This window comes from Acomys minous (assembly GCF_964271855.1).
Source record: "Acomys minous genome assembly, chromosome: 12".
NCBI lineage: Eukaryota > Metazoa > Chordata > Mammalia > Rodentia > Muridae > Acomys > Acomys minous.
Genome location: NC_140493.1, coordinates 23,787,281 through 23,802,483, shown reverse-complemented (window position 1 = coordinate 23,802,483; position 15,203 = coordinate 23,787,281). Strand labels below are relative to the sequence as shown.

The window sequence follows — 15,203 nt, the reverse complement described above, 5'->3', positions numbered from 1 at the left end:
ATGTCTTTGAAGGGAGGCAAAACCCTGGCCCTCCCTGAATGAGTTTCTTTTCTCTGGTGAGAATTGATGAAGAAGAGTTCAGAGAGGGCTGAAAAAGCTGGAAGATCTTTTGGCTTTTATATAGGGAGATTGCTGGGTAAAGGTCCATTCCCATCCCCCATGCCCACGGCCCCCAGAGAAGGTACCTCCTCCATCTTTCTTTACCAGCTCCCTGCCCCAGGTCTGCCTTTCTTTCACTTCCACACCTTCCCAGTACTCAAATGCCAGCGTCTCAACTAGCTCGTGAAACTCAGCTGTCTTTAGGAAGTGTGTGCTGCTCAGGAGCCTGCGTGCACCGCACCGACCCGTGTGGCCAGGGCTGACTTCCTCCCCACTGGGTCTGGGCGGGGCAGGCAGGAAGGGGCCATGAGTGGCCCCGTTGGCCACCCACCAGAGCAGCAGCTGAGCTGGCAAGACAAGCAGCTGGGCCATTTTTCCCCAGAGCTTCAGAATGGACCTGTGTCATGCAGGTAAGTGGACGGGGGCCCAGCCATGGGCCCCAGCATTTCCTCCTGCAGAACAGGGAAGCAGTGGCAGGCAGCCTTGCAGGGCCTTCCCTGTAAGTCATGGAAGAAAAACTGGTTTTAATCAGTCCCAACCATCAAACTCTGTATGCAGAGGCAGGCACTGGGCTGGGCTCCTGGTCCCAGGGTCCCACAGGGATGTGGTCGCTGACCTCCTTGGCTCTGCTCTAGCTATGGGGTGGATGGTGACAAGTGGATTGAAGGACAAGACAGGAGGACACAGACTAGGGGGGAAGATATTGGGTGGGAGGGCACAGCTGGGCACGGAGAGTCCTTGGGAGTTCTGAGGAAGAATATTCAGGCAGAAGGAAGGGACTCTCTGCATAGTGACTGTGAAGAACGGCTTCTGACGGAGGCAGAAACTGTTGGTGCTAGGGCCCTATAGTGCTCTCGCTGCTCTTGGGGGCTGGTGGGGTTTGGTAGAGGCTGGTGACATTGCCTAAAAGAGTGACATGTACAGCGAGGCCCTGGCACCATAGACCTCATTCACTCAGTAGCCAGGGTGGTGCAGGCTGGTGTGGTTCTCCGGGAGCAGAGAGCAGAGACAGGAGGAGCCACATCCACATATCCCCAGCCTCAGAAAGCTCTCTTGGAGCTCCAGGCTCTGAGGGCCAGCGGGAGCTGTCTAGATCCTCAGGTCTGTATGACTGGTCTAGGGTGACAACTGTCTCCAAATGAAACCTAACCTTGAGCAGCCTGGCCCCACCCACTGGCTCTGGGCATCTCCCCAGGTGTTATGCCTCACTTGGGATCCCAGGAACACTGAGAGCTATCAGGCGTGTTTGCCTTTCTTTCCTTTCTTTCTTTCTTTCTTTCTTTCCTTCCTTCCTTCCTTCCTTCTTTCCTTATTCCTTCCTTATTCCTTTTTAAAGTTATTGGAGACCGAGTTTCTCTGTGTAACAGGTGAAACTCACTTTATAGACCAGGCTGGCCTCGAACTCACAGAGATCTGCCTGCCTCTGCCTCCCCGGTGCTGGGATTAAAAGTGTGCACCAGTGCCACCCGGCTCCATCAGGCTCTTTCAACAGCCATTCATTTATGGACCAGACACAGGAGGCTGTGAGGGGATATATAAGTAGAGACCAAGGAATTCCTTAGTATTACCTCTCCCATGTCTCCCTGGGGGGTTGTGGGGAGGGAGAAGGGAAGGCGAGTGAGGTCCCAAGGAGAAGGAGTGACGAGACTGAGGTACAAGGCCAACAAGAAGACAAAGGGAGTCCAGGTGTAGGGCCCCAGGCAACTCAGGGGTACAAGGGGAGACAGAATCTGCCCACCATTTGTTACCTTACTCACTGGGGTCCTGACATGATGAGGTTAGCAGACAGGCCACACCTGGTGCAGATAAAGGAAACTGAGGCTCCAGAGAGGAGCTGAGGGTGAGGACTGGCTCGGTGCAGGCGATAAGGCCAATACGCAACCAGCAAGAAGAGTCTAGAAGGAAGGGTTCACCTTAGACTGGGCCTGCAGAAGGCTGGGTGCACTCCTGGCCAGCCTGGGACAGATGGATGGACAAGGCCAATGTGACAGTCTGTGGGAGGTTTGGGGTCTCCATGAACCTGTTTGTCTTTTTGTTCATTCATTCATTTTACAAATAGCTCTGGGGTGTGCTTCGACATGCAGGGGCCGGAGGGGAACTGACCTTCCCGGGTGCTGGTTGGAGGGAGAGGGGACTCTGATGCTCACCTGGCCACACTCACATCTGGCACAAATGAGGAGTCCCTGGGATGGGGGAGATCATTCTGTTACCCAGGTCCCACAGAAAGAAGCCCATGGTGTCGGGGGGGGGGGGGGAGGGGGGAATAGGGGAGGGGTATGTGAGTGGCGGGGGAGGGGCCACAGGGACAGGATACTCCCCTCAGATTCATTGTCTGTGAATGGCTGTCCCTTTGACCTCCTGGCCCGCCCCTGAGAATGTGGGCATCTGCCCTGCAGGTGCCAGCTCTGGGCCTCTTCCTGCTACAGGCCTCAGTTTCCTTGTGGTATTTATGGAGGGGTCTGGTGGCAAAGGCTCTCCCAGTGATGGCAGAGGCTCTCCCAAGTTGCTTCCCGATCCTGCCATGCTATGGGCCTATAATGTAGGGAAGCAGGCCCAGCCCCTCCCCCAGGGCCCTTCAAAAAGGCGAACCCTGAGCGCAGGAAAGCCCTGCCTGAAGGGGGTCAGTGGCGGAGAGCTTGAGGGCCAAAACAAGAGGCCACTGGCAGGGACAGGGAGCTGGCCCCACTTGACACCCCTTCTACTTGATGCCCCTCAGGGGCCCCCTCCCTGTGTGCCCAGTGGTACCCCCCCCCAATACTGGGAAAGGGGAAGTGAAGCCAGCTGTCCTGGAAACAGGCCTGCAAACACTAAAAATAAGACGGGAAAGAGGAAGGGCAAGGGGGAAGTGGTGAGGGGCTGGGTGGCAGCTGTGGGGCATCGGGCACTGGGTACTCATTGGCCTGAGACTGGAGCCCCGAAGGCAGAGCAGGCAGAGGTGAAGGGTGACCAGAGGCTGGGAGTACAGAAGACAGGGAAGGCAGGGCTGAAGGGTGGTGGGAGGCTGGGAGCATAGAAGGCAGAGTGGGCAGGGGTGAAGGGTGGCGGGAAAGCTGGAGAGCACTATGGGAGGGTCAGATGCTCACACTATTTCGGTATGTCTGTATGTTTCCAGTGCTTGTATTGCTTCTAAACAGCCTCCCCCAGGACCCCTGCCATGCCTGAAACCCACACTGGGCGGGTCACATCAGCCGTGGCCCCTGGCCGGCAGTGTCTACACTACCCTCTGAGCACAGATCCTTAGATCTGCAATGGGATAAAGCTCCGCTTTTTTGATAAGCAGGCTGATGAAAAGTCAGAGGGTCCTTGTGAGCCACATGACTCATGTTGGGGCAGAGGGCCAGGGATTATGGGGCTGTCTCATGTGCTCAAGGGCACCTGGAGAGCTGAAACCCACTGGAGACAGGGCTCAGGGAAGGGGGACAGTACACTCTGAAGATTCCTGAATACTTGCACCACCACAGAGCCTGAGAATTGCTGACAGGGGGAGGTTTGGGCCACAGCTCACAGACCCTGCATCATCCATTTCCTCCGGAGTCCTATTTCCTTGTATCTATTTCCAGCCACTCCTGGGCCTGCCTCCGCTTCCCCAGACATCCATTGACTTGTAGGGTTAAAGGAGGGCTAGCTGCAGGCACCTTCCTGCATCTTCATCGTTTTCACACCATTGTGACTGGCACAGGATTGAAACACGCAGGCTTGTGGGTTTCACAGGGTTCCTGGAGGGTTATAGGCTCTGGCCCCAGGTGGGCGGAGTGTGAATCCCAGCTCTTCTCACCATCTAGCTGTGCTGGCTGAGGGAGATTTGAACACCCTGTATCTCTCTGAACATCTTTGAACCCCAAGTGTATCAAATATAGCAGAAAGTTAGAAATCCTCTCTTTAGAGCAGTAGTAGGTAGGGATTGAGAGACAGGAGGAGCAGTGCACACAGTGAGTCCTCAGTTGAGGAGGAGCTATTGGGAGCACTCAAGGCCAGCACACAGAAGGAGGCAGAGTGGCTTTGGGAAGGCCAGCTTCCACTTGAGCAAGGTGCTGATGTTCCAACGGTGGCGGGGGGGTGGGGGGTGGGGGGGGTGGGGCGTGTGGAAATAGAAGGAAGATTGACAAGACTTGGTGATGGGGGGCCCAGGGATAGAGGAAGGTGGTGCAAGGTGCTTGGGGTTGGGGTGTACTCCTGGATCTCAGGAAGAGGCTGGGAGGAGGGGAATCCTCAGAGTTGTTTGGGGTCCAGATGGGGCTTGCTGGCCAACTAGTCAGGATTTCATGAGAGATGCTGTTTCAAGAAAGTAAGACAGAGCTGGGGTGTGGTGGCATGCTGTTAGTCCCAGCACTCAAGAGGCAAGTAGGTGGATTTCCAAGTTCGAGGCCAGCCTGGTCTACAGAGTGAGTTCCAGGATAGCCAAGGATACACAGAGAAACCTTGTCTCAAAGATAGATAGATGATAGACACATACATACATACATACATACATACATACATACATACATACATACATACACAGATAAATAGATGCACAGACATATAGATAGATACAGAGATACATAGATAGACAGAAATTGAAAAAAGTGATTAAAGAAGACACCTCTACATGGGCAAGCACACATGTTCATTTGCTCTCCCAACACAGACACAGACACACAGACACACAGACACATACACCTGCTTCACCTGGGCAAAGCCTTGTGTCAGTAACCAAGCTGGAATCTCACACTGCTTCTTCCCAGCTGTGCGACCTGGGATATGTCACCCCACCTTCCTGAGTCCCTGTGCCTTAAAGTGAAAACCCCCCACCCCGGTGACAAGTCATGAAGACCAAATGTCTTGGTTCCCTCGGGCGTCCAAGAAAGGACTGCAATAAGGCTTACATCATACCCTTCTCTGGCCCCCTGGAAACAGTATCTCTACCCCTGCAGGGACAAGAAGGGTCCCATCAAGCCTGCTTAAGAAGCCCTGCATCTAGCTGCATGTGCAATAGGCAGGGGCAACTAGTGTCCCCAAGGGGCGGTCCAAGTAGGGGACCTTCTCTGCTGTGTCACCATAAGTTCTCTAGCAGGCTTTGATGGTGACAAGGGTGGGGACAAGCAGGTCCCACTGCACACAGCCTTTGCTAAGAAGAGGTTTTTGGCTTCACCTGGTCCCATGCTGTTTGAAAGGCCTTGGGTAGAGGAGTGGAATCTATCTGACCCTGTGTGGACTCCAGCCAACATGGATAGCTGGGCCAGGATGGGACTCAGTGGTCGAGAATCTGTTAGGCATGCCCAAAGGCTTTGGTTCTATCCTTAGCAACACAAAAATAAAAATAAACAAGAACTGGCTGGTCTTTGCTAAAGCAAAGGCTCCAGTCCAAGGACCTTCCAGAACAATTGGGGCTCAGCGCTAGTATCTGCGGCTGGCTGGTTAGACATTAATGGGCGGTCGTTGGGGGACCCAGGAAGGAGTCCAACTTCTTGCTACACCATGTGGCTACTTTCTTTGCTGTGACAGAGCCCAGGTGGCCCTGTAGGAGGCTGGTGAATCAGCTGACCTGGTCATTAGTGGTGCTGTGTTTCCATGGCCCTCTTGCATGCCTGCCTGCTGGTGACCCCTGCAACTGTGTGCCCACCGTCCTTCAGAAAGCCACCAGTGTCTCCTCGCAACCTGTATGCCCCATCTTTCCAGTGTCCTTTCTCTTGGCCTTGGCTTCCTCAGCTAGTCACTGCTATCAGGAACTCAAGAGCACCCTCTCTTCCTGAACCACAGAAAGTGATAAGCCAGGTGCCCTGACCAGGGTCTTCACCGTGGTCTTCTGGGAACGTCTGGAGTTCCTTAGCTGTACATATTGTTGGCTGTAGTTTGTTTTTTATTGCTTTTCTTTGGGTCTGGATGATGATGATGATGATGATGATGATGATGATGATGATGATGATGTATCTCATCATATAAACCAGGGTGGCATCAAATTTGTAATCCTCCTGCCTCGGCCTCCCAAATGTCAGGATTACAAGTGTGAGCTCCGTGGAGGCCTGGCTCTGTGGAGGTTCTGACTGGAGTGTAGTAGGTAGAATGAGTGAGCAGTGCCCTGGTGTGGGAGTCAGCGTCCCACTAGCTCCAGTACCGTGGGCCTTGCTTTGTTCTAGGGGCTGATGGGATGGCATGGGATTGGGAGCCAGGCCAATCCAGGGTCCCAGGGGGCTCAGTGGCTTCACCCTTTTGCTCCCTTAGCCAGTTTACCTCTCTTCTCTGAGCTACGGTGTCTGAAAACATGGACTGATGGTGTGCCAACCCCCCAAATTCTATTTCCCCTTCTAACAAAGTCAGGACAACAGGGTCACCCTAGTAAAAAGCTCATTTGCCAGCTTCCCTTACAGCTAGATATGCCCAGCTGACCCCACAACGGCCACAAGAAATATTTCACCAGAGAGTGAAAGGAATTATAAGGGGCCTACTCTGGAAAGGGGTGTCCCAAAATGCCTCTCGGTGGTGGCATTCACTCAGGCTTCAGTGGTACCAGTGTCACGCTAGCTCAGACATCACGGGTCTAACTTTGTTTCCGGGGTCTCCCCAGGAGGAGCCCTGAGATGCAGAACCAAGCAATCCTCCTTTCTCTCCAGATCCAGCTGAGCTCAGCAGTGGGGAGGCCAAGGAGCTACAGCAGATCAAATGGCACAGGAAGCAACTGCTGGAGGACATCCAGGTGTGTGCACATACACACTGACACTAATAGACCACACACACACACACACACACACACACACACACACTTGACAAACTCATACATGGTCTCATTCGGACCCACATTCACACTCACAGACCCCATACATGCCTACACACGAACACTCACAAACCCACATATGTTCACACTCATAGACCCACACATGTTTACACACACACACACACACACACACACACACGCACACGCACACACACTCATACTAATTGATAAACTACCCATAAGCCAGCACTCAACACTGTCATATCTCTTCCTCTCCTGACCAAATTCTCAGGATGCCAGCTAGACCTTCTTCTCCCTCAAGCCCCAGCTCCATCCCTGCTCTCCTCACCCCCAAATCCAAGCACTAGCCTCCTTGCCCCCGAGATCTAGACCCCTAACTCTTCTATGCCATCCTCAGGTTCCAGAGTCCCTCACCCTCACCCCCTGCTCCAGATCCCAGCCTTAACCCCGCCTCAGACATCGAAATTAGGTTAAACCTGCCAGGGACTGGCCACACCAGCTCAGCTGCCAGGCCCAGTGCAGACCAGGTATAAGCTCTTCCCTCCTCCCTCATGTACCCTTTGGGCAAGGTCGCACCCACCCTGGGCTCAGCTCTTGTGAGTCCACCAGCTTCTTAGATGATCGCTCCCGAGATTATCAGTGACCTTCAGTCACCAGAGGGGTCCGTTCCTCAATCGTGCCCTGCTCAGTCCACTCTTTCCTCCACTTGGGGTTCCTTCCAGCTCTCCTCACATTCCCACACCTCCTCCTTCCCAGACAAGACTCTACCTTCTCCTCCAGGTTGCCTGCCACAGACACACAGACACGCTCACGCACACGCGCACGTGCACGCATGGACGCATCAGGCTCTTTCTCTGCCATTGCTGTGGTCACTTTCTGCATCATTAGCTCTTTCTTCCCCTTGCCACCGACCCATAATCCCAAAATCCCTAAATTCTAACTCCATGAAAACTGAGCCTGGGCCTTGCTCACCACTGGACCCCAGGCCCATAGCTATAGCAAATAGGTGTTCGGTTACGCTACTGAGGGTGACCCCATTATTCCTGTGAGTGGAAGCCCAGCCAAGATTCCCGGGGGTGAGGAGATCTGCCAGACCTCAAAGCAAGGGGTCCCCAGGAACCCAGGAGTACATCCCAGCACCCCTCCTTCTGTGGGGGAGAGAGTGGGTTCTTCATGGGCCACTTGCCCTGTTGATCTACAACCTGAAGGGGGCACCAGGACGACTGCCCTCCTAGTGGCCCAGCAAATGTGGTTGGTGGGCAAGCCTGGGACCTCCTCTGCCCTGGGCAACCTCTGGAGTCAGGCCGAGGCAGGCTGGGGTGGAATCGAGAGCAGCATAGGCCTGGGGTCAACACAACAGCCACAGGATTTGCCTGGTAGACCATGCTGTTTCCTCTTCCTTCCGGTCCACAGAGAGGCCTGTGCTGCCCAGGCCCTGGGGTACCCATAGCACTTACTAACAAGTGACAGAGAAGATGTGATGGTGGGCAAGTGGTGGGGTCCATTCCCTGTTGGCCGTGGAGGGCCGTGGAGGGCCATGGAGGGATTTTGAACAGGAAGAGTAGTGCCACACTTGTGTGGGAAACTGCCAGAGAGGCCGAGTATGGGCTTGTTGGTGGGGAAAGAGGGCAAGAGACTTCTGGCTGTATGGGGGCAGAGAGCAAGCTGGAAATAGGGTCAGGTGTAGGCACAGGGACTCCTACCCCTGAGACAAAGGCTGGTAGAGGGACAAGGACACACAGAGGTATTGAACTCCTGCTTTGAGGGTAAAAAGGCATGGGAAGGGGAGGACCTGGAAAGGCTGAGGGAAAAGTCCAAACCACCGCTGGGCGGGAGCTGTGGGGACATACTGACCTCCAGGCTGACCCTTGTGTGTGTGTCCACAGAAACTGAAGGATGAAATTGCAGATGTGTTTGCCCAAATCGACTGCTTCGAGAGCAGTGAAGAGAGGTAAGGGGCCTGCTCTGTGGGAAGGACAATTCTCAGGCACATCTCACTCCATGTGCCATGGGTGATGCTAGGACCCAGGGAGATGCCCAGAGCCCCATCTACACTGTGTGGACCATTCCACTCCCCGTTGACTCTCCAGCAACCCCATCCTCTCCACCCTACCTCTCTACAGCAACACCTAAACAGGGGCAGCTAGAACTGAATGAGCCAAAATAAAAAACAAACAAACAAACAAACAAAACCAACCTGACCCTGGATCAGGGTGAGGAAACTCTGGTAACTGGGGACCAGAAGCTTGGCCTGGAGTAGGCTCCACTGGCCTACCTCATTCCTCACACAGAAAGGCTCCTGCTGGCTCTTTGCTCTAGGACTGGGCCATCTTTCTGGGCCTCAGTTTCTCCATCTGTTTTTGTTTTTGATTTTTTTTTTTTTTTGAGACAGGGTTTCTCTGTGTAATAGTCCTGGTTGTCCTGGACTCACTTTGTAGACCAGGTTGCCCTCAAACTCACAGAGATCCATCTGCCTCTGCCTCCCAAGTGCTGGGATTAAAGCTGTGTGCAGCCATCACCACCTGGCTCAGTTTCCCCATTTGTTTTTTGTTTTGTTTGTTTGTTTGTTGTTTGTTTTTGTTTTTTTGTTTGTTTGGTTTGGTTTTTGTTGTTGTTGTTGTTGTTGGGTTTTTTGTTTGTTTGTTTTTGTTTTTTTCCGAGACGAGGTTTCTCCATGTTAGCCTTGGCTGTCCTGGACTCACTTTGTAAACCAGGCTGGCCTCGAACTCACAGCGATCTGCCTGCCTCTACCTCCCAAGTGCTGGGATTAAAGGCGTGTGCCACCATGCCTGGGTCAGTTTCCCCATTTGTATAAGGAGAAAGTTGGGTTCCCACACGGTCTCCTAGACCCCAACCTCTTGACATTATAAAACAACAAAATGACATTTCAGCTACAAATGGTGGGATGGAGTCTCTTAATGTTTTAAGTAAGTTTACTTTTGTGTTGGGTGACATTCATAGCTCTCTTGGCCCAAATGCAGCCATGCATGGCCAACAGGGCTCTCCTGGGCCAAATGCAGCCATATGTGGCCAACAGGCTGGGCATGGCTGCTAGAATTCTATAGAGCTACATGTGGTTTGCCAGGAGCCTGCCCAACCCCCTGAGACCTCTGCTTCGCCACCACCTCATGCATGTCCACACCCATGTGTGCACACCGACATACACATAACCCTGGGTGAGGGCAGCAGGTGGTTCTTGCAGAGAAGGAAACTGAGGCTTGGGGAGGGAGGAGGATGAAGTGACTCACCTCTAGTGGCTTGGCCCAAGAGTAAATACAGCGAGGCCTGTGCTCAGGAACAGCCTCTGGGGCCATGTTCTCACTGGCCCCATTATGCCCCTGCATACTCTCCTGTGAGCTCTGCTGGGCTCCTGAGAGGTTCAGAGTTCAGAACTCAGCTTGCAGCCCTGCCCCTCAACACCCCCCATACCCACCCCATTCTTGCTCTACCAGGTGGTCCAGACAAAAGGACTGGGCCTATATACATGGAGCTCCAAGGACAAGTTGTCTTTCCTGAGGAAGGCTCACTGAGGGCTTGTGGGGGACAGTGGCATCTGAAGCCACCATGTTGATATGCCTCTGTTCACAGCCGGATGGCACAGAAAGAGAAGGAGATGTGTATCGGGCGCAAGAAATTCAACATGGACCCTGCCAAGGTACACATCCAGGGGAGGGGACATGGGTGCCACCAAAGTGGGCATCCATGTGACCACAGGAGGGGACATGGGTACCACCAAAATGGGCATCCATGTGGCCACAAGAGAGGGGACATGGGTACCACCAAAGTGAGCATCTGTGTGGCCACAGGAGGGGACATGGGTACCACCAAAGTGGGCATCCATGTGGCCACACGAGGGGGACATGGGTCTCACTATGGTGCATAGCTAACTTGAGGAGGAGGCCTCCTTCTGGCCACCTTTGTAGCTGACCCCCACAGCCCACCCAACAGAGGGAAAAGCTGAGGCCCCTCAGGGACAAGCTTTGGGCCCCCAGCTGGGGCTGCCCTCTGTCCTCTGCCCACTCCAAAGCACTGCAGCCCAGAGATAGGGGAGCTATGACTTCCCCTCAACTAGGACCAATCCTCTTTCTTCCCTGGCCCTATGCCCTCCTCTGGAATGGGGTCAGGGCAGTGAGGCCTCTAGACCTTGAGCCATGTCCCTAGCATGGCCTCCAAGCCCAGGCTGCAGAAATTCATTCAGAAGCTTTGTTGTCCATGGCTTCAGAGCCAGCCAGCAGCCCTTCACTCCGCCAGGAGCCCAGTGGGCTCCCTTTCCTGCAGGGACAGCCACAGGAGGAAGCCAAACACTGCTCTAGGGCAAGGCTCCAGGCAGCTGCATAGAATGCAAGCTCTGACTGAGACTGCCTCAGCCATGTGTATTCAGTTGTCACAGACACAGGCCCTGGACCACTGCGCCACTTATCTGCCCTCATACAAACATACATACATGCTCGCAGCTCTGCTCACAGGATGCCCGGCAGGGATATAAGAACCCAGAACCCAAGGGACCAGTCCATGACCTCCACACATCAGAGGGGTGGCTGTTTGTACCTGAGCAGCTGGTTTCAAGGTGACAGGAGGTGGGGTACATGCTCCCATCTACCAGGGAAAGGCAGTGAAGGTCATTGCCATGGAGGCTGGCTACCTCCCAGGTCGGGTTTGTACAGTCTCCTCTCTTTTTGATTTAGCTGGTTTGTGTGACTTGTATACAATAGGCACAGATTGCTAGTGTGGTGGAATGAAACTATTTGAAATAATAAGAGGTTGGAGGGAACATAAAGGGAGACTGAATCACCGAGCCTTAGAACTGTGACTGCTGGCAGCCACGGGAGGGTTAGTCTAAGCATGCCAGGCTGGAGGGACCCCAGGAAGCACCTGCCATGAGCATGCTTCCCTTAGCTCCCTTAGCGTGCCTCCAGGGACGGGGAGCTCACCACCTCTCAAAGGCAGCTCGAGAGCACCATCCCAGAACAGGCTATGTGGAGTCCAAACACCAGGTCCCCCCCCTCCTCCCCTCCTCCACTGGGGTCCTATGCTTGGGGTGGGGGGGGGGGAGCTGCTCATGGGCTCTGCGTCACATCCAGGGCATCCAGTATCTCACTGAGCACAAGCTGCTGACCTCTGACGTCCAGGACATCGCCCAGTTCCTGTACAAGGGTGACGGCCTAAACAAGACAGCCATCGGCACCTACTTGGGGGAAAAGTAAGAGCACCCCCAGACATGGGAAGTGGGGATGTGGGGGTGGATGTACCACTCAGGGTGGAGGGTGCTTGGGGAAGCCTGGTTATACTTAGGCCTTGAGATGAGCACTGACTCCCAGGCTCTGGCATATTCATTCATTCATTCATTCATTCATTCATTCATTCAATAATGTTTGCGTCTACTGTGCTCCAAGCTCTCTTCCAAATGCTGGCTGTATACGATAAGATGGTCAAACTCGGGCTTTCTACACGGGTGAGAGACAGAAATGAGCTCTGCCGGGTACACAGAAGGCAGAAAGGAGGCCAAAGAGCAGAGAGCTCTGAGCTGGGGCCCTGGTTTCCATACAGGAGGAAGTGGGGGCAGTGCACACTGCAGGATTGCAAACAGTGAGAATAGGCAGTGCAAAGGCCCTAAGGCGGAAAGAGCTCACCTCAGCAGCAGGTTGAAGAGAATGAAGGATAGGGAGGAGGGGATGAGGCAGGGGCATCCATGAAGTGTCTGGACCGCCTTCTGGCTGATAAGGGATGGGCTGTAGAGATGAAGGCTCCGTGAGTCACCAGCCCTTCCTCACACTGCTGAGTGAGGTGGCTCACAGACTCCTGACCTGAGAGCTAGGGAGAGGGAGGAAGTAGAGAGGCCTGCGTCTCCCGAGGCGGATGAGGAAACTGGGGTGTGGGGGTGTGCATGGGTTTAAGTAGGGTCACCAGGCAGGAAGTAACCAAGGAGGAACTTGACTCAGGGGCCCAAAGGTTTGAACCCAGGTCTCACCACTAGGGGCTGGCGCGCACGTGCGTGCGTGCGTGCGTGCGTGCGTGCGTGCGTGCGTGCGTGCGTGTGTGTGTGTGTGTGTGTGTAAGAGAGTGAGACAAGGGAAGCAACAGAAACAGAGGCGTGCTCCACAGTGTAACTAGGCTGGCAAGGATGTAATCTCTCCCTCTCTAGAAGGTGGGCCTGGCAAGTTGCTGAGTGTGTCCTCTTGTCCTCTCTCTCCCTCAGGGACCCCATCAACCTGCAGGTCCTACAAGCCTTTGTGGACTGCCACGAGTTTGCCAACCTCAACCTCGTTCAAGCCCTCAGGTGAGCACTGCAGGCAGCGGACACAGTGGGGTTGGGGGTGGGGATAGGGGTGGGCATGGGGATCCAGCCCAGGCCTGCATGCAGAGAAGGACATCTGAGTGAGAGAAGCACACAGCCCTGCAGAGCTGAGGCAGGAGAGTGCCAGGCTCAGGAGCCTGCTGCTGCCTCTCCTGGATCCACCACTGTCCTTATGCCTGGGATATTTGCAATCGTCCTTCCTCATAGCAGTCACTGTGTTATAGCATCAATACATGCTAGCCCGTCTTAACTTCTTCCCTGTGTCCAGCTCCGTGCAGAACACGGTGGCTATGGCTTATGATTACCTGATTCCAATGCTGCTTGTTGCCACTTGTGCTTTCATCCATGGGCACACATCCATGGGCACCATGTGGGCACGGTGCTTCACACTTGGAAGCACGGGGCTTGGAAGTCTGAAGGAGGGAGATTGCTGTGAGCTCCAGGCCAGCTTGGGCTACATAGTGGGTCCCAGGCTCACCTGGGCTACCCTCTCTTATAAACAAACAAACAACAAACAAAAAACCAGAAAGGGAAGGAAGGTTCCTTGAGCCTCTATTTCCTCATCTATTATATGGAAATCGGTACCAAGTCCAGAGGGCAGAAGGACTGAATGAGGAAAGCCTTGTAACCCACTACAGCTGGTCTCACACATGCCAGCTTTAAGTCTTAGGGAAACTTCATGTCACTTAGGAAGCCTTGAAGCTGCTGCTGGGAAGGCCTGGAAGTCAGCTCCCAAGAGGGGGCATTTGATCTGGGCTTTGAAGGATGAGTAGGAGTTTGCAAGGCAGAGAAGGACAAGGCTACTACCATCCAAGCAGGATGGGTTTCCTGGAAGAAGGACTTAGGAATCGCTCATCTCCATCTTTCCTTCTTTTCTTCTTTCCTTCCTTCCTTCCTTCTTTCCTTCCTTCCTTCCTTCCTTCCTTCTCCCAGAACTAGGGGGAAGCTTGTGTCCCAGAACAGAGGGGTACATCCAGGAGAGGCAGTGCCTGGGGTCCACAGCCAGAGCCTGTTGCTCCATACCAGCGTTCTGTAAGCTCATGCAGCTCCACATCCTCCATTGCTCTTGGCGCCTTCACATCTGAACCCACCCACCCCATGTTGGGGCTTAGAGGAGGTCACCAGTTCCCATTCCCAGGGACAGAGGCAGAGCACTGCGTGGTGCCACCCAGAGCCCTGCCTGCCCCACTGTTCATGGCTCTGTCCCCCTAGGCAGTTCCTGTGGAGCTTCCGGCTGCCGGGCGAGGCCCAGAAGATTGACCGCATGATGGAAGCCTTCGCTGCTCGCTACTGCCTCTGTAACCCCGGTGTCTTCCGGTCCACAGGTGATAGACTCCTCATGTCCAGCAAGCACTTCAGCTATTCAGGCCTTTACTGAAGCCTCACTGAGCACCAACTCCATGCCTATTTGGAGCACGGTCCTGGGAAGAAAGAGAACAGGGAGAAACAGAACAGTGTATGGGGTTGTAGGGTACAGGATGGCTTCTCAGAGAATTCACGATCAGACTGGGGTTTTGAAGGATGAGTAGGAGTTCTCTAGGATGTTATAAGATTAATGTCTGCATAATGTTGCCAGTTAAACAAAGGCTCCAGCACATGTAACATCCTGGGAAGTGCAGACAAGGTGCAAAGGACAGAGCAGGTGACCAACAGGCTCAGTCACTCACACCTCCATCTCCCAGGGCAACCAACTACTGAGAAAGGGACAGGATGAGGGAGGAGCCACCATACCACAAGCCAAGTTGGTGAGGGACTTTATATATGCAAGGCCTTCGGATCCTCTCAGCAGCAGCAGCAATGCCCCCCACCCATGCCAGTCTCTTATAAGCGCAGGAGCCAGAGTCAGTCAAGAAGCAACTTGTCCTGAGGTCAGACAGCCCCCGCCCCCTGCTCTGTGCAGCACAGAAGTCCCCTGGAGCCTTTGCTGCACTTAGCCTTGACCTATGAACTGGCATTGGCTTGCCTGCCAGTTTCCACACACCTAAACAGCCGCCACAGGCATGAGTACGGGGGTCTCATGGTCACCTGCGACCCCCCCCCAGAACCCAGAACAGTACAGTGCTAGGAGGCTAGGGCTGGTGGCATACATCTATAATA

At 54.1% G+C, this 15,203-nt stretch overlaps 1 protein-coding gene across 2 annotated transcripts in view; it reads left to right on the top strand.

The window, feature by feature from the left end:
- Window positions 1-307: 307 nt before the first annotated feature.
- The window catches only part of CYTH4 (cytohesin 4), a 28,051-nt gene continuing 13,155 nt past the window's right edge, over window positions 308-15,203 (top strand). Inside the window, exons 1-7 of one of the 2 annotated variants that reach the window (XM_084802979.1) lie at window positions 308-509; window positions 6,690-6,772; window positions 8,698-8,762; window positions 10,400-10,466; window positions 11,893-12,011; window positions 13,008-13,088; window positions 14,319-14,431. In XM_084802979.1, coding sequence (XP_084659105.1) covers window positions 491-509; window positions 6,690-6,772; window positions 8,698-8,762; window positions 10,400-10,466; window positions 11,893-12,011; window positions 13,008-13,088; window positions 14,319-14,431 — 547 coding nt within the window. In that variant the 5' untranslated portion in view covers window positions 308-490. The remainder of the gene's footprint in view (window positions 510-6,689; window positions 6,773-8,697; window positions 8,763-10,399; window positions 10,467-11,892; window positions 12,012-13,007; window positions 13,089-14,318; window positions 14,432-15,203) is intronic. The other variant, XM_084802980.1, reaches the window with a different exon arrangement.